At 35.6% G+C, this 18,480-nt stretch overlaps 1 protein-coding gene and 1 long non-coding RNA gene across 20 annotated transcripts in view; one reads left to right on the top strand and one right to left on the bottom strand.

Moving 5' to 3' along the window:
* znf346 (zinc finger protein 346) overlaps window positions 1-17,528 on the bottom strand; it is a 36,454-nt gene extending 18,926 nt beyond the window's left edge. For all 19 annotated transcript variants that reach the window (XM_051933915.1, XM_051933920.1, XM_051933916.1 and 16 more), the window contains exons 1-4: window positions 17,423-17,528; window positions 6,643-6,746; window positions 6,447-6,539; window positions 1,850-1,997 (exon numbers count right to left, since the gene is read on the bottom strand). In XM_051933915.1, the coding sequence (XP_051789875.1) occupies window positions 1,850-1,997; window positions 6,447-6,539; window positions 6,643-6,746; window positions 17,423-17,480 (403 nt within the window). In that variant the 5' untranslated portion in view covers window positions 17,481-17,528. The remainder of the gene's footprint in view (window positions 1-1,849; window positions 1,998-6,446; window positions 6,540-6,642; window positions 6,747-17,422) is intronic.
* Window positions 17,529-17,569: 41 nt separating this feature from the next.
* Window positions 17,570-18,480, top strand: LOC127529658 (uncharacterized). The gene is made up of 2 exons (XR_007936274.1): window positions 17,570-17,692; window positions 18,047-18,480. It is a non-coding gene; the product is annotated as an uncharacterized LOC127529658 (long non-coding RNA).

The following is an 18,480-nucleotide window of genomic DNA, read 5'->3' as shown; positions in this document are numbered from 1 at the left end:
GTATATATATGTACATATATATATATATACACGTATATATATGTACATATATATATACACGTATATATATGTACATATATATATACACGTACATATATGTACATATATATATACACGTACATATATGTACGTATATATATACGTACATATATGTACATATATATATATACGTACATATATGTACATATATATATATACGTACATATATGTACGTATATATATACGTACATATATGTACGTATATATATACGTACATATATGTACGTATATATATACGTACATATATGTACATATATATATATACGTACATATATGTACATATATATATATACGTACATATATGTACATATATATATATACGTACATATATGTACATATATATATACGTACATATATGTACATATATATATACGTATATATATGTACATATATATATATACGTATATATATGTACATATATATATATACATATATATATGTACATATATATATATACATATATATATGTACATATATATATGTACATATATATATGTACATATATATATACATATATATATGTACATATATATATACATATATATTATGTACATATATATATACATATATAATATGTACATATATATATACATATATATATGTACATTATATATACATATATATATGTACATATATATATGTACATATATATATGTACATATATATATGTACATATATATACATATATATATGTACATATATATATGTACATATATATATGTACATATATATATGTACATATATATATGTACATATATATATGTATGTATGTATGTATGTATGTATATATATATATATATATTTATGTGTGTATGTATATATATATATATATATGTATATGTGTATATATATATATATATATATATATATATATACATATATATATATATATATATATATATATATATATATATATATATACATATACACACACACATACATATACATATACATATACATATATATAAGTTGAACCGGAATTGAATTATGTGGACTCAATAGTTTTCTCGTTTACTTGCTGATTTACTTTAACCCTTAAAAAATGTAATAACAAATTTTGAAACAAGCGTTTATTATATAGATCTACAATCGAAAACTCACACAACCCCTGTGTCATGAAGAATACATGTAAAAAAAAAAAAAACTAGAGAAAATCAAATGTTAAACAACATAATACTACAATACTACAATAATTAGAAACCAGAGAAAACAAATTTCATTTAAGTAAAAAGGTTACATAATAGTAACACAATAACATGTATGGTTCAACATCTTAATTCACATATGAATCAATCTGCCAAATTTTCTCACAAATTCCTTACTAAATGTATTAAATAGATGTGTCAATGGCACATATTATTTAATTTAATAATAATATTAAAAATACATAATATTTAATGGCAATATTAAAAAATGACACCTGCATAAGTTTCACCTCACCAAAATCACAATGTGCCTTTATTATTTTATGTCAAATACCAAGGGCCTTTAGAAGAAGAAAGGAAAAATGTACTGAAACAAGATATGATTATCAAGTGTTCATCTCCTTTACTGAAAAAAATGTTAATTAAATTTGTGTAAAATATGAAATACATGCTATGCAAACAAAAATTTCAGAGACTGTATATTTGTAAAAATCAAGCATATGTCACCTTATTCTTGAATATTTCTCCCACATACTTAAAATAAAAGGCAAACCAGACCACAATTGCTTAAATAGCTAAAGTTCAGTAATAAGTTTCACAAAACACAAACTGTTGAGAATTATATGTTTATTCTTAAAATTTTAGAGAGATCTATTTTTCCTCACCTTGTGCCAAGATCACTTGTTGATTCAGCTTCAGGTTTTTGGAGTGAACTTTGCCTTGGTAGTGAGACTCTGCCACTACTGGTGAAGAGAAAGTCATATTGCAAAGGGGGCAAGCCTTAGAACGATCTACTTCACCATTACTTTTAGTCTACAAAACAAAAACATAAAACTCATTCAACTAAAGTTCATAATTTCTCAATCGATATGAATTTAAAAGTTAACTTCCTTAAAACAAATACTGCGCTCACACACTAATTGAAGCACCATACTTCAACTTAGCAAATTAAGGATCTTACTTTATTATACACCAGCAGAAATACTCAGTGTTGCCAGGGTAGTATTTCTGTTAGCCTTGTTGAAAGATAAATAAAAATGTGACAGACTTAAACAAACATGTTTGGTTTTTCAAAGAAAGCAATAAACTACAACTTTTATTTTAAAACTCGAAAATCTGCAATTTTTATACATGAAGTTGATACAAGTATCCAGGGAAAAAAAAATGTACTCTTCAGTATATTATTCATTTAACACAGTTGCCTGGAAAATTGCTATAGATATTATGCATTTAATAAAATAATGGAGCATTAAAATGTGATGTGCATAAAACAGGCACTTGAATTTTACCTTAAATATACATTATGGCAAACCTTTCAGGAGACCTTTTAAAAAAATGTGTAGCGAACAAGTAGTTTATTTTTTTAAATGACATCTTTAGTATCTCTACATCCCCTTCACTAGATTTTAATGTAGGAAGCAACATTTTATTTAACAATTTATCATCTATGTACTGAAGAAAATACAGTAATCCCTCCTCCATCGCGGGGATTGCGTTCCAGAGCCACCCGCGAAATAAGAAAATCCGCGAAGTAGAAACCATATGTTTATATGGTTATTTTTATATTGTCATGCTTGGGTCACAGATTTGCGCAGAAACACAGGAGGTTGTAGAGAGACAGGAACGTTATTCAAACACTGCAAACAAACATTTGTCTCTTTTTCAAAAGTTTAAACTGTCCTCCATGACAAGACAGAGATGACAGTTCTGTCTCACAATTAAAAGAATGCAAACATATCTTCCTCTTCAAAGGAAACAGAGAGGAAAGCAAACAAATCAATAGGGCTGTTTGGCTTTTAAGTATGCGAAGCACCGCGGCACAAAGCTGTTGAAGGCGGCAGCTCACACCCCCTCCGTCAGGAGCAGGGAGAGAGAGAGACAGAGAAAAACAAAGTCAAAAATCAATACGTGCCCTTTGAGCTTTTAAGTATGCGAAGCACCGTGCGGCATGTCGCTTCACTAAGCAGCTGTACAGAAGGTAGCAACGTGAAGATAATCTTTCAGCATTTTTAGACGAGCGTCCGTATCGTCTAGGTTTGTGAACAGCCCCCCTGCTCACACCCCCTACGTCAGGATCAGAGAAAGGCAGCACAAGAGAGGGAGAGAGAAAGTAAGTTGGGTTTCTTCTCAGCCATCTGCCAATAGCGTCCCTTGTATGAAATCAACTGGGCAAACCAACTGAGGAAGCATGTACCAGAAATTAAAAGATCCATTGTCCTCAGAAATCCGCGAACCAGCAAAAAATCCACGATATATATTTAAATATGCTTACATATAAAATCCGCAAGAGTGAAGCCGCGAAAGGTGAAGCGCGATATAGCGAGGGATCACTGTAAAATGATTTACAAAATGAACAATATTCAATTTCAAAAGGCATCAAATAACGCATTAAGCCAAAAGCAGACATTTGGATACCACCTTTGTAGTGTACTGAATGGCAAAACAGATTTTTCTTTCTTTCAGAATGCCTGTAAACCTGAAATGTGTTCTGTGTACTTAACATTCATCCTACAGCCCAGCTCAATCCCTTAGTTTAGACTAGAGATTCATTTCTTTGCTCTCCCTAATAAAGAGTAGGGTTAACCTACAGAAGATGTAATCACTAAAACCATCACAAGACAAAAGACATTAAGTTGGTTTAAACTAGTTTGAATACTTGGTCAAATGCAAGGTATATGAGCTCACCCATTAAAACAGCAAATGAATTCCTGGCAAATTTAATGGGCAATTTAGAGCCATAAGAGCTTCAAAGAGAAAGATTACCTATTATGTAAACAAGAGGTTATATGACCTTATTTTAAAAAACAGAATGTAGTCAAGTTTTAAGGGTATATATGTGAGGGTTCGTGCTCAACCTGGGTTGGTGCCAAGAATGAAGCTCAAAATGGGGGTAAAGTGAGGCTTACCTTAATATATGACATTTAGTGCTAAAAAACAATGTGGAAAAGACCTACAGTATGTCATAGATAAGCTAGATGCCATAAGACAAGCTATATAAACCCTAAACAACTACACAGAATGAAACCAGGAAATGTAAATGTTTCACACATATTACAACATGCACAAAGGCAAACAGCCAAGGATCGAGGCTCTTCACTGGAACCAAATGAAAATGGGACTAGCAATAAAAGTAATAAAAAAAGTTAAACCTTACTTCACCAAAGTAAGACAACTCTTTATATATTGTTTGGTTGCTAAGCATCTTATTTCTATTTTATTATCATAATATGATGACTTTATACAATATTGACATTTAGAAGCCATTCATTTGCATTATTTAACAGTACAAATCAGAGTGGATTCAGTAATATACATGGTTCAAGATTCCAAAGGCCAAAAGACTGAATTATTCACTTACAGTATAAGTTAGGCTGTCAAATTAGCCAAAGCTACTCAATTAAAAATAAATACATATTTTGATTTATAGCAATTCTAAACCAACTTTCAATTTAACTGGATAATGTTATTCCAGGTAATGACTGGACAGTGATTGTGAATGACCTTAGGCGAGAGAAATTATTTTGAAACCAAATCCAATGTCTGCAGTTTAGACTTATTTTGATATAAAAAGGCTACTAGCCACCATTTCTTCAAAAAGGCTTTCATTAAATCATCAAATAGAAACAATTTGCAGAAACGCATAAAAACGCAGTTTTAAAAATGTCAAAGTGTACCTTTGCTATGATTAATTTTGGTAATAGGCTACAGCTTGGAGCCCATTTATCATTTATAGGCTACGGTTTGCAGTGAAACATTCATTTAAGTAAAAAAAAAAAAAAAAAACCTTCAGCTTTTTTTTTTTTTTATATATGTAAACACAAGAAAGTACCTTATACTTCTGCATAGTATATATGCTACTGTTGGTAGGGAAGCAATACACTGTTTAAACAAAAAAAGGCAAGTTTGTTTAAAGAAAAAAATAAACACATTTAAACTATTTCGTAAATGGAAAATAATCTGATAGCAGTAACTTAATCTATACCATAAACACCCTCCCCTAGATAGTAGAGATAGAACAATTAACTGTCAGTATTTTGGTCAAGATAAGCAGCCTACTGGCACACTCCTAATTTCAACCAAAGTTGCTGCTTCAATCTCTGCATCATTTTGTGAACTCGTCCACCATTTAATTTCCCTGTGCTTTTAAATAAACAAAGATACTGTATTCATATCCTAATACTGCAAAACTAAAACAGAGTCTCTACAGTTATGTCATTTGAATGACCCAAGCATGACTGAACAATAAATAGAGTATCCAATTACTTCAAAATTATTAACAAAACAGTATACTTTTGGTAAAGAAAATATTACCACTTTTTGTGTTAAATGTAAAGCTGGTAAAAAGAGAATCAATGGGGACAAACTATAACATTATGAATTACGGATAATTACAGTATAATTACAGTTACAGGTAAAAAGCATTATGGGCTAGCCCACATTATAAATTTGTATACAAAAGCAGTGTAGTAGAGATGTATGGTTCGTCAAATATTATGACATTTACTGAAGCGTCCAAAGTTCGACTGCCAACATGCAAAGTAGTGGTGTTGTCTTAGTAGATGGTGCGGTGTACTGGTAAAAAACTCTGGACTTTACTCCTAAATTTTCCAGTTGGGTTCCAAGCTGTAACTCACTGTGTGACTTTGACTCAAGTCAAACAGTAAAAATTATCCCTAAAACTGATGTAATGTAAATACCCTTGAATAAAAGCGTCAGCTAAACTCACCTCATCTTGTTTTCTAAAGCCACTTTTCATGGTAATAAGAAAAAAATTTCAGTATACTAAGTTGATTTAAAACAGGTCTGCATTTCATGTAAAGAATATGGGGTCAAATGAAAGAAAGACCCAAGACTTCAAGATGTTCATTTTCTCCATTGCTGCTACTGCTAAAGACTTTATAACAAGTCTCTTTTCATAACCAGAAAAAACAAATTAACTTAGCATCAATGGGAATATAATTCATGTTAAAATTTTACTCTCACCTTTGACTTTGCAAAATCACACGCTAACTTTTAATATTTACTAAAATCATCTATTGTGTGTTAGTGGGTAAACCCCATGGAAACAGCTCCATTACAGTGCATGATAGTCCAAGAAGAAGCAAACAAACAAAGTGTGCATGTTTGTTAACATGATATTTATTACAAGGCCAAATTTTAAATAAACCTAAAAAACCAAGTATCATTATAGTCAAACTCCAGTGGTAACAATGGAGTTTAATGAAAAACAGCTAGTAAACTAAAAATGAAATTCTTACTTACTTCCTCAGGTTGTAGTTTTACCCTTTTCACCAATGGCTCCTCATCTTTGTGGATGCTTATGTATCGCCGAACCTTATTGGCATGTTTTTTACCCTGAAGAAGTAAACACATTGTTTTTTCATAATTTCATGAATACTTGAACCTTTCTGTGACAAACATGACCAAAACAGAAAAAGGATCATTCAAAATTACTTACCTGATAATGTGCAAGTTTTTGTGACTCAGAAATCAGAACTGCACTGCATACTTTGCAATGTGTATCCGAGAACATATGACAATTGTCTTTTATCATCCGATTCACTGAAACAAAAAAATGTTACAAGTCTTGATTTGAAAGTACAGCCAAGGGCATTTACCGCACAATACATCCTGCATACAAAATGATACTTCATATAAAATTGTACATTAAAATAATTTTTGAATGTTATTTTACTCAATCAAGACAAAGGGACATGAGAACATTTATGAAAATTATCACAATGGCATCCTCTTTAATAAAATCCCTGTGTGCATCCATGTGTGTGTGTGTCTTCTGGTGAAGTGCGCATGCGCGGGGCACTCTTTAATAAATTACATCATTGCTGGGGAGAGTGCTGATTGGGTACTCGCAGCCGTGCGCATAAAATCTGTTGCTGGGGAGACGCCACACATACAATAATCAGCTGCACGCCAGCACAGATTAAAATACTTGCTGGTGAACTGCACAGTACTTGCTGGAGAGATGCCACAGCCACGATTATCAGCTGCATGCCACACATTACATCAGTTCCTGAGGAGACTCTGCTGATTGCCCACTGTTGTGACAGAAAATTAAACGCATATTACGGACAAGGCGGAAGTACAGGGAAGGGCGGAATGAGTGGCAGAGTCACCGGCCTCTAGCAGATGCTTCAAAGGCCGCCAGACGCGTCACACAAGACAGAGAGGGCAGGACCTATAAAATATCGCGAGGCTGATCCAATCGGATATCGGTAAAGGAGGTAACACCTAAAACATAAGGCACGAAAAATCCAATCGGGTACTGAGACGCGGAGACCAGCTTCCCCAAAGAGGTGGGATTAGTGTTTGTTGTTGTGCAAGTGTTCACTCTGAGGATGTCAGATTTGCGATTAAGAAGCTTGGCCCGGTAAAGTGTAAAGTGTCAGTCGTTGAAGGGGTTTTCCTAAATATACGAATTTTCAGGATATTACAATAGGATAACTTTTAAAAGTAGATTTATTTTCACGCACATAAAATCCGTTGCTGGGGAGACGCCACACATACAATGCACGCCAGCACAGATTAAAATACTTGCTGGGGAACTGCACAGTACTTGCTGGAGAAATGTCACAGCAAGCTAAAATAAAGAGAGGCAAGATAGGAGATTTTCAAACAGACACAACACATCAATCAACAGCCACAGAGGAGAGGATAAATGTAATATTAATTATACTTACTGTATTGTCATATACGTTTCTATTTTACTTTTATTATTATTTTACTTTAGGCTTCTTGCAAAATACTAATGTTTATGCACTACTGTTCTCGCGCCCGTTATTGTAACGGGCCTAATGTCTGGTACCAATAATAAAAAAAATACTGATAAAACACTATGTAATATTTTAATTTAACAATACCTTAAGCTACATTACCTTACAGTTTAGTAATGATCACCATTAAATATGTAAATGGTCATAAAAAACAACTGTTAGTCCACTAATACTGCAACACAGTTCGAGTTTATCCAATACATTATGCATAACTAAGATTAATTAGGAATGGCAGTTCTTACTTGTATTGATTCATTGTTGATTACATTCTGTATAAACAGATACAAGCAAGCTAAAGGATTAATTTCTTATCTATTTAAGGCTTACTATAGGCACAAACAGATGATGGAGATAACTAATACATAACTTTGAGTCACAAGAGAAACCTTTTAAAAATAGGTCTGGGAATCAGAGAGAGAGAGAGAAAAAAATCAACACTTAAAAGTCATTCAGCATTCAGAAAGTGTTTATATTAATGTCATCCACTTAAATGAGGATATGTGCTGTTATGAAGGGTATATACAGTCAGATCCTTAAGTATTTGGACAGTGACAATTTTCATAATTTGGCATGACACCATAATGGATTTTAAATAAAGGAATCATTATGTGATTGAAGTGTAGAATTTCAATTTAAGGGGTTTACCAAAAATATATGCAGTGTTTAGGAATGACAGCCATTTTTATGCATGGTTTCCCTATTTTCAGGGACTCAAAAGTATTTGGACAAACTAACAATCATAAATATAATGATCATTTTAAATATTTGATCAAAAATCCTTTACACTCAATGCCTGAAGTCTGAACACATGGTCATCTCTACCTGCTGGGATTCCACCCTAGCGATGCTTTGCCAGGTCTTACTGCAGCTGTCTTTACTTGCTGCTTGTTTGTTGAATTTTCTGACATTAGGTTTGTCTTCAGCAAGTGAAATGCAAGTCTAGTTGGGTTGAGTTCAGTTGACCGACTTGACCATTGAATATTTAATTTCTTTGACTTGAAAAGCACTTGGTTTTCACAATATGTTTTGGCTCATTGTCCAAATGTACTGTGAAGCATCGTCCTACCAGATTCACAGCATTTGGCTGAATCTGAACAGATAGTATAGCCCTATACACTTCAAAATTCTTCCTATTTCTGCCAGCAGTCAAATCTCTATGTATAAAAAAATCGGTCTGCATGTCTGTCCGCTTTTCACGAGAGAACTACTTAATGGATTTAGATTAGGTTTTTTTCTATAATTTGTGAACATTTCAGTTGATTTTTGCAACTTCTCTCATCGCACGAAGTATTATACTTCAGTTGCAGCACCAATTTATTTGCACGAATCCAAGAGACAGGCTGTGGGCCGAGGGGAGGGAGGACCTCAGGAGCAGGGAGCCAGGTGGTGCACTCCTCACTCACGCGACAGCCTCCATTCGAGTCGCTCTACCTCTCACCACATGTTGGAGCATACCTTGCCTCCGCTTAGTTAGCGCTACCTGTTTGTTGAGCAGATATTATCATCTAGAGATTGTTAAAGAATAACATTTAACATTTTTGAGAGAGAGATCACAGTTGTGTTTTACAGGGTACCTGCTCATTGGCAGAGATATCATGGCCACGTGCTCTTCCCCCCACGTGGGGGACGCTCTCCCATCAGACCTGAACACGATCAGATACAGTGGCAATGTTTGACGTTGGAGCGTACCTACCTTCCACTTGGCCAGAGATATCTTGCCAACCTTTTACTTTTTTGGCAAAGAGATCACAACTACATTCTCGCCCCTTATAGCAAAACTAAAAACACTGTTTATAAAAAAAGGCCCTCAGATACGAAAGCTATCAAAATTAATTCTTCTCAATACAAGTTATTACATTTTTTTTCATTGATTTTTAAAGTTCTGCTTCACCACTACGCGGGCAGAGCCGCGAGGGACAGCTAGTCATCAATAAACACTAGTGACCAACTTCCATTCAGTGTCATGCATGATCATGCCATAAAACTGCCTCCACCATGCTTCACAGATGATGTGGTATTCATTGGATCATGAGCCTTTCTTCTCATCTCCATGCTCTTCTTCTTCCATCATTCTTGTGCATACTGACCTTTTTTTTCCCTTTGTACAAAGAAAACTGTTCCAGAACTGGACAGGCTTTTTAAAAATGTTTTCTGGCAAAATCTAATCTGTCCTTCCTATGCTTGAGGTTTACCAGCGGTTTGCAATTTGCAGTTAACCCTCTTTATTTACTTTTATGTAGTTTTCTCTTGATTATAAAAAACTTTAGCAATGACAGGTCTACCACCTGGAGTGTGTTCTTGGTTTGGCTCAATGTTGTGAAGGGGTTCTTCTTCACCAAGGACAGAATTCTGCAGTCAGCTAGCATAGTTGTCTCCCGTGGTTGTCCAGACTTTCGGGTGTTGCCAAGTTCACCAGTGTGTTCCTTCTTTTGAAAAATGTACCAAATGGTGGAACTGATCACTCCTCGTTCTTCAGCTCTCTCTCTTTAAAGTGTTTGTTTTGTTTTCTCAGCCAAATGATGGATTGTTTTCACTTGCATGGACAGCTCTTTGAACCTCATATTGAGAGTTCACAGTGTCAGCTTCCAAATGCAAATTCCACACATGGAATCAACTCCAGACCTTCTACCTGCTTAACAGTTAATGCAATAAGATAGATCTTTATTGTCATTGTCACTTTTACAAATAATGAGGGACCTGCTCCCAACTGGCTATGGAACAACAGCTTGTCCGACAAAAGACCAAATATTTTTGAGCCCCACAAAATAGGGGGACCATGTATAGAAAAGTTTGTCATTTCTAAATGGCTCATACAATATTTTTGGTAAACCTCTTAAATGAAAGCTGAAAGTCTACACTTGAATCGCATACTGATTGCTTTATTTCAAATGCACTGCAGTGGCATACAGAGCCACAATTATGAAAATTGTGTCACTGTTCAAATACTATGTAAATGACTATAAAAGTTTCACAGAAGGTGTATTTGAATGCAGCAATGACAAAAATGAATGTGGCAAGAGGCCTTTGTGATGAAAGAGTCCACCAGTGACCAGAGAAGAGGCATAATATAGTCCATGTTCTTGTCACTAGAAGATCTCGACTTTGCCTATGATATATGGTGTCCTCTAAAGGGTTTGGGGCAAAGACACATTTCCTTGATTTATCTCTCTGCTCCATAGTTTAAAATTACAAGTCAAACAATTCAGAAATGATTAAAGTGCACACTGCAAACTTTCATTTAAGGGCATTTGTAGATACTTCGGTCACACCACCACCAACATCAGAAGGCAAAGACTTTTTGTTTTTTAATAGAAATTACACTGCTTGTATAGCAGCATCATCCTCAAGCTCACATGTCGCGTTGCATTAAGTATTTTTGAGAGCCAGTGAAGAGCCAATACAAAATCACCTTGAAAGACCTCTATAGCTCAGAAGCTGAGAATCAAACATTTGCATTTCAGTAAATTGTCAGGGCCATCACAATAATTAGGTCAAAATCTGAAAATGTTGAAATTTAATTATGCAAATATTCTTCATTTATTTTGAAAAAGTATTAACTCTTCATGGGCGGCACGGTGGCGCCGTGGGTAGCGCTACTGCCTCGCAGTTGGGAGACCTGGGGACCTGGGTTCGCTTCCCGGGTCCTCCCTGCGTGGAGTTTACATGTTCTCCCACGTGTCTGCGCGGGTTTCCTCCGGGCACTCCGGTTTCCTCCCACAGTCCAAAGACATGCAGGTTAGGTGGATTGGCGATTCTAAATTGGCCCTAGTGTGTGCTTGATATGTGGGTGTGTTTGTGCGTGTCCTGCGGTGGGTTGGCACCCTGCCCGGGATTGGTTCCTGCCTTGTGCCCTGTGTTGGCTGGGATTGGCTCCAGCAGACCCCCGTGACCCTGTGTTCGGATTCAGCGGGTTGGAAAATGGATGGATTAACTCTTCATACCTAGTAAACAAAAACTGGAGTCAATCCATCATATTTAAATATGTTTTTATAATTGTATAAATGGAAAGAATATTGCAATAACCAACAAAGGAATACTTCATTACAGTATGCTAGTCAGTATACAATCTAAACTTATACTCCATGAAAACTATATTGGAGAATTGGGAATATGAGCTTTCTAATGGAGAACTAAATGTGAACACCCTTCAAAACAGAAACTATGTGGGTCAACTTGGAGAAAACACTCTCTGAATCACCAAATTTTTAATCCATACTGACTTCTCATCTCATTAAATAATTACAAATAAAAACATCAGTCAGAAATTACGTTTGTGGTCTCATTATGTTTTAAGCAGTCCAATATGTGCTTAATTTATTTAGACAGCTATTTGTTTTTCTTTTGTTTTTTTTTTATTTAATTTAAAAGTTGATCATCTGATTCTTTCTTTATGTGAATCAGGTAACCAATCAGCTGCAACTGCCTCATTGTTCTCCCAAAATCTCAGCAAGATATTCACACTCACAGAAACACAGTGATTTTGAAAGGTGAATTTGAAAATGGTAAATGTGTAAAAATTCCACAGCAAGCAAATGCAGCACTATGTCTGGATAATACCTTGAGAAAGAAAATGTCATGTTTTACTAGTGTACTTGACCTAAATCAGACAGTGATTAAAAACTGCTCGAGTCAGAAATAATTAGCAAATTCAACACTTTTATCACATAAAAAATAAGGGCAAGAGCCAAAAACGCACCCAAAATTACAAATAATGTTAGTAATAATTTAACAAGTACTACACACATTATTGCACTAAAACTCAGCTTTAATATTTTGATTCTAATTTTTTTTATATATATATATAAACAATTTTCCCTCTCCTGCCTTTGCATGTCAGCTAAATAAACATTCTAGTTCAGAAAATGGACTACTACTTTCTGTGGCCAGCTACTGATTATTAAAGTCAATCTACCAACCTCTGAATCATGGAGGTTACAATGGCTTAAAACTGAAATGCAGGCTCATAAAATACCTCAAAACGTATTGCAAAAGTTGTAAATTTTCCATCATAGTCTCGCCAGAGCTGATGATCATTTTCTGATGGGACAGCAGCACAATCGACCCAGCATGCACCGATTACAACACATTGCTGCACCCACCACATGACGAACCAACTGGATTGGGATCGGAGTGCAGGCATGCAATGGGTGACACCTAAGCACCACACTGAACAATGTGAGGGTTTTTTTTTTTGTTTTTTTTTTAATATATAAACAGAGGACAGTGAGGGATAATCTCTCTGATGACTGTTGATTAATTTAGCTAGCTAACATCTGTTATATACATACTTATTTATAACAACCATGCTGCTGCATGACACGTGTTAAAGTGAACTAAGGTCCATGGAAAACTGCTTCAAAATTACCGCTATGGAGCACACCAAGTGACTATCTTGTTAACAAGTGCAACTGCACAATTCATTAATTTTGTCATGCAAAGGGCATATGAAGATTCCCAATGAGCCAACAGTATTAATGAACTAAAGGAAAACAGCGTGCTTGCATCCTTCATCGGTTTTCAGGCTCCTGTGCTCACTCCCAGAACCATTCTGCTTTATCATAATTCATTTAGTAGGTTGTGCGCTGCTATGTTAGTAGTAGCACATGTACATTTCACACCATATATTACAGCCAGGCTACTCAGCTTTAGTCTTGGCAGGCTGAAGTCCTTTAAATTTCTTAATGGAAAGCAAGTTACTGCTGCTGAAGCAATAATTGCTAAAGCACCATTTTTGTGCTTCATTTTACTGTTCAATTCAATTCTTTATTGTCATGTGTACAAGTACTAAGTACAATGAAAAGCTTGCTTGCATGTGCCCCTGCAGACAGTGAACAGACAAAAACACAATAACTAAATGAATATAAATAAGTAAATAAATAAAACCAGAATCCTAGGAATAAATAGAGACAGAGGCAGAAGTATATGTGCAGGTAGCAGTGGAGGTGACACAAGGTTACCAATTGTTCATGAGTCTGATTGCAGTTAGGTAGAAACTGTTCCTGAACCTGGAGGTGCGCATCCAAATGGACTTTAGTCGCTTCCCAGGTGAGAGGAGGGTGAAAAATGACAGTGCAGGGTCTCTGGGGTCCTGCCTGATACGGTTCACTTTCCTGAGACAGGGTGTAGTGTGGATGTCATCTATCGCAGGGAGCTATAGTTGGTTTGTTAAACTTTGGGATTTTACAGGTCAGTTATATCTTCATAATCATGGTAAATATTAATTTTCCCACATGGAATGGTTTTCCAATGTGAAGCATTTTTATGAATTTTAAAAAAATATGTAGGTTGCACTTGAGTTTTCTAATGGAGGTGAAGGTCACCGAGGTCCCAATGTGAAAACAAAAACATTAAAATGTATCTAGCATGTTTCTTTGAAGCAGCTGAGGCTTTAGTTTAAGAAACAAGCCTTCCATGTTTCAAAAGCATGCTTGTGACAATAAAAGTAAACTGGAAGTCATACATTTTATCAAGGATTCTTACCACTCTTTTCTTGAGGCAAGGTATGTATCATGTTTATCTGCTCCAGGTTTAGACTCGAGCAGAGGACACTGAGGGGGGACCTAACCCAGGTCTTCGAAATTCTTAATGGAACTGATAAAGTATAATTAACTTGTTTTTATCTGGATTTTTAATATTTAAGAATCTTCTGCAAAACTGTTATTCTGCTTTCCTGGTGGTCTGGTTATTTAGGCAGTTATTTACTAATAAACACGCTGGCCTTTGTGGCACAGTGGTAGCGTTACTGCCTTGTATTAAGGAGACAGGGTTTGTGCCCCTGGTGTTCCTTGCACAGAGTTTAAATGTTCTCCCCAACAAGTGGATTCTCTCCCAAGTGGATTAGTGTTGCCCTTGCTTGTGTGCGTTTGTGTGTGTTAAACCTGTGATGGATTGACACCCTGCCAATGTATTGTTCTTGCCTTGTGTTCAATGATTGCTAGGATAAGCTCCAGCTGCCCCATGACTCTGAACTGGATTAGCACGTTAGAAAAATGGACGGATTGATGTAAATTTGCAGTCTTTTAGTGTTATTTACCTAGCATCCCCTCTGCTTATTATTAATTTTCACTGTTAAACTGTCTGAACAAGAGTAAACCTGATACAACTCTCGCTACATGTACACTGAAGCGAGAAGTGACTCAATTCCAATTTTAAATCATTAACTGTTCAAATTCATTCTGCAAGGGATACAAACCCAATACAAGTTTGTACAGATTTCTTTCTTAGTTTTACAGCAGGATGTCTACAAATTCATCAGAAAGGCAATGAAAAGAAATAGAAAACACAAGTTCATAGCTTCTGCTAGTGGCTCTGAAGATCTCCGCTGGCAATTGGTAGGTTGCCAGTTGCAATCCCGTAAGTGCCATGAAGTGATTCCACTCCACTGGGCCCTTGAGCAAGGTCCTTATCCTGCAATTGCTCCGTCCTGGATATAACATTAACCTGCATTTCGCCTGCAAGCTGGTCCTCCAACTTGCAGGGAAAACTTGGGTGTCTCCAGCCACTGTAAAGAAAACCTCCATTCAAACTAGTGTGCTGCTGAAGTGCCACCTTTTGCATGGCTGCACTCGGGTCCTAATTTGGGATCCTGAGGTGGTTCGTTGTGTGGTGGGTGCGGCAATGCACTGTATCAGTGCACGCTCCCAACCTCCTCCTCCTCCTGTAGACATACACAACAATGTATAATCCTGGTCTGTGTGTTAGATGCGAAACAATGGATTACAATTTTAGTATTTTCCACTTGATAAGTTTAAGTTGAATAAAAGTGGTAATTGTAATGAAATATTACACTAATAAATGACTGTTGACCATTGATGGCCCACTATATCTTTGACTTTAGCAAATTCATGCATGGATTAAAACACTTTCATGAATCAGTGGTGCCTAAACATGTTTTTGAATGTATCAATATATTATATTTTGAGCATTACTTTAATAACAAGAAAGGTAATCAAACTCATACTGCTTAACATGTATTTTTTTTCTGCTACTGATGAGGCTAAACAGTTGCTTTCACTACTCTGATAAGGTAATATATCGTTCTGTATACTTTGCAAAATGACCCAATTTATTTATAAAATACCCTTGGATTTCAGTCAATGGAGGTACAAAAACCTGGATTGTTAATAAGCTCAAGTTATGCATAATGAAAACAAAAACAAATCCAAAGGCTCAACTTGAACACAGAATTTTCTGTCAGCCATGCTAAAGTTAGCATCCACCAGAAGAAGAACTGCTCACGGGCTATGTGTCTTCTTAAGTGAAAACAAACAGAGGCCAGTGCTCCATTTAAAGGACTTAGCAACGCATTTTCTTAAACAACTGTCAAAAATTATTTTAAAAAAGAACTTTAAAATTGTTCGATCTAACAAATCTTGGTATGTGTCAGTGTATCAGTAAAATATTGCGATGAAAAATACTGCTATAATGAACTGTAGCCAGGTAACCCTAGACCCTGAACGAACCCTTTAACGAATGGACAATTTACTTTGTGGCAGTATGCGTGTGAATTTCCCCTTGGGATTAATAAAGTATCTATCTATCTATGCTTAAAATGTCTCAGTTCTTAAAATACAAATGGTAAGGCAGAGCATGAACTACATTTTCTAATAATACTGTACATAACTCTGAACGTCCTGCAGGAAATAAAAGAATTCACTGAATGGATAGATTATGAACAAAACAAAAGCGGACACAATATTACTACTGAAATACCAAAATATCATGTACTTAAGAATGAAAATTAAACATTATCGTATTTTAGAAAAATGATATAGGTCACCAAAGTTCCCTTCCAGATATAGCTGTATCCCTGGAACTGAATTTACGATTTATTTTAATTCTGCAAGCATATACGAGTCAGATGCATGCTCGCTATTCACGTAAACTCTCAAAGTTAAAAGGTACAATATTTTATGGTATTACTCACCCCAGCTTTCGCATTTGGGGAACTTACAGAAGACATAAGAATATTTTTTTATATAAAAACACCATATTACTTGTGTGTGTTTTATCATCTATTAAAAGCAATCAAGCACGTCGTACTGTAAATTTTCAACGGTGCGGTCTCCCGCACGCTGTTTTTGCACAAAATGGATGGGCCGTGACCATCGCACTTGTGCTATGTGAAGAGATGTAATTCGTTCGTTCGTTCGTTCATTCATTCGTTCGTTCATTCGTTCGTTCATTCGTTCGTTCATTCATTCATTCGAAGCACCTCGCTACTGCGACCTTGAGCAGCATTATCCTTTTTCAGCGCCCACCAGCAAATTGCATTTTTAAGGCCATTGCCTGCAAGTAACTAGCAGGAAGTCGGCCATTCATTCCACGGTCAGATCCGCAACCTATGGCTAAAATCGTTATGTTATTTTGCCTCTTGCTGCTCCTTTGTCATACTTTAGACACACATTTTATTTCCATTCAGACATTCATTATCACCTTATATCATACCTTCAGCTTTGCCCACCGGTTCAAACAAGAAATCTCCAGTTAGCGTATCACCGTCCATCTTGCCTGTCCGCAGCTAAGCCCTATGCGCAGGCGCGAGATTACGTGAAGCCCGCGAGACTTAAAGTGAACACGCATTCCCAATGGAGTAGGTGTTTAAAGTCTTTCTGCGAGAAAAATGTCTGAACAATTGTAAAAATAAAGTAAGATATTAGAGAGGGAGATTATAATCAGTTAATCGTGATATGATATTAATTACTCTACTTTCATAATGTAAGTAAGTAAGTAATGGTTATTTGGTGAAAATACACAGCATTTTGCCTGTAGTGGATTGTATTTACGAATCTGTTATGTATTTAGTTTTATCTGAAATCATTCTAGTAAGGTTTGGAGTTCTTCATTATTTGTTTTCATAATCAGATGTTAATTAATAATTAACAAATAAAAAGGCTAACAAAGGAAAGTTTTTAACTTTGTGTTCCGTAAGTTAAGTGTTTGAAAAAAATGAAGGAAAATATTTTATCAGTTTTTCAGGAGAAATACACTATAAATTATTAAATATATGCGACACAATATAATACAACTAGAAACAGTAAGTAATTTTAAGCTCTGGTCTGTTTGTCCTAGCATTAAGAAAAAAGACGCCTCACGCCTGGACAAACTGGTGAGGAAGGCAGGCTCTATTGTTGGCATGGAGCTGGACAGTTTAACATCTGTGGCAGAGCGACGGGCGCTAAGCAGGCTCCTATCAATTATGGAGAATCCACTGCATCCACTAAACAATGTCATCTCCAGACAGAAGAGCAGCTTCAGCGACAGACTGCTGTCACTGTCCTGCTCCATTGACAGACTGAGAAGATCGTTCCTCCTCCAAACTATGCGACTCTTCAATTCCACCGGGGGGGGTAAACGTTAACATTATAAAAAGTTATTGTCTGTTTTTTCCTGCATTATTATCAATCTTTAATTTAATATATATATATTTTTTTGTATCAGTATGCTGCTGCTGGAGAATGTGAATTTCCCCTTGGGATTAATAAAGTATCTATCTATTTTCCTGA

Source organism: Erpetoichthys calabaricus, chromosome 11, assembly GCF_900747795.2.
Source record: "Erpetoichthys calabaricus chromosome 11, fErpCal1.3, whole genome shotgun sequence".
Lineage (NCBI taxonomy): Eukaryota > Metazoa > Chordata > Cladistia > Polypteriformes > Polypteridae > Erpetoichthys > Erpetoichthys calabaricus.
Note: the sequence above shows the minus strand (reverse complement) of the source record. Positions and strands in the feature narration are given on the sequence as shown.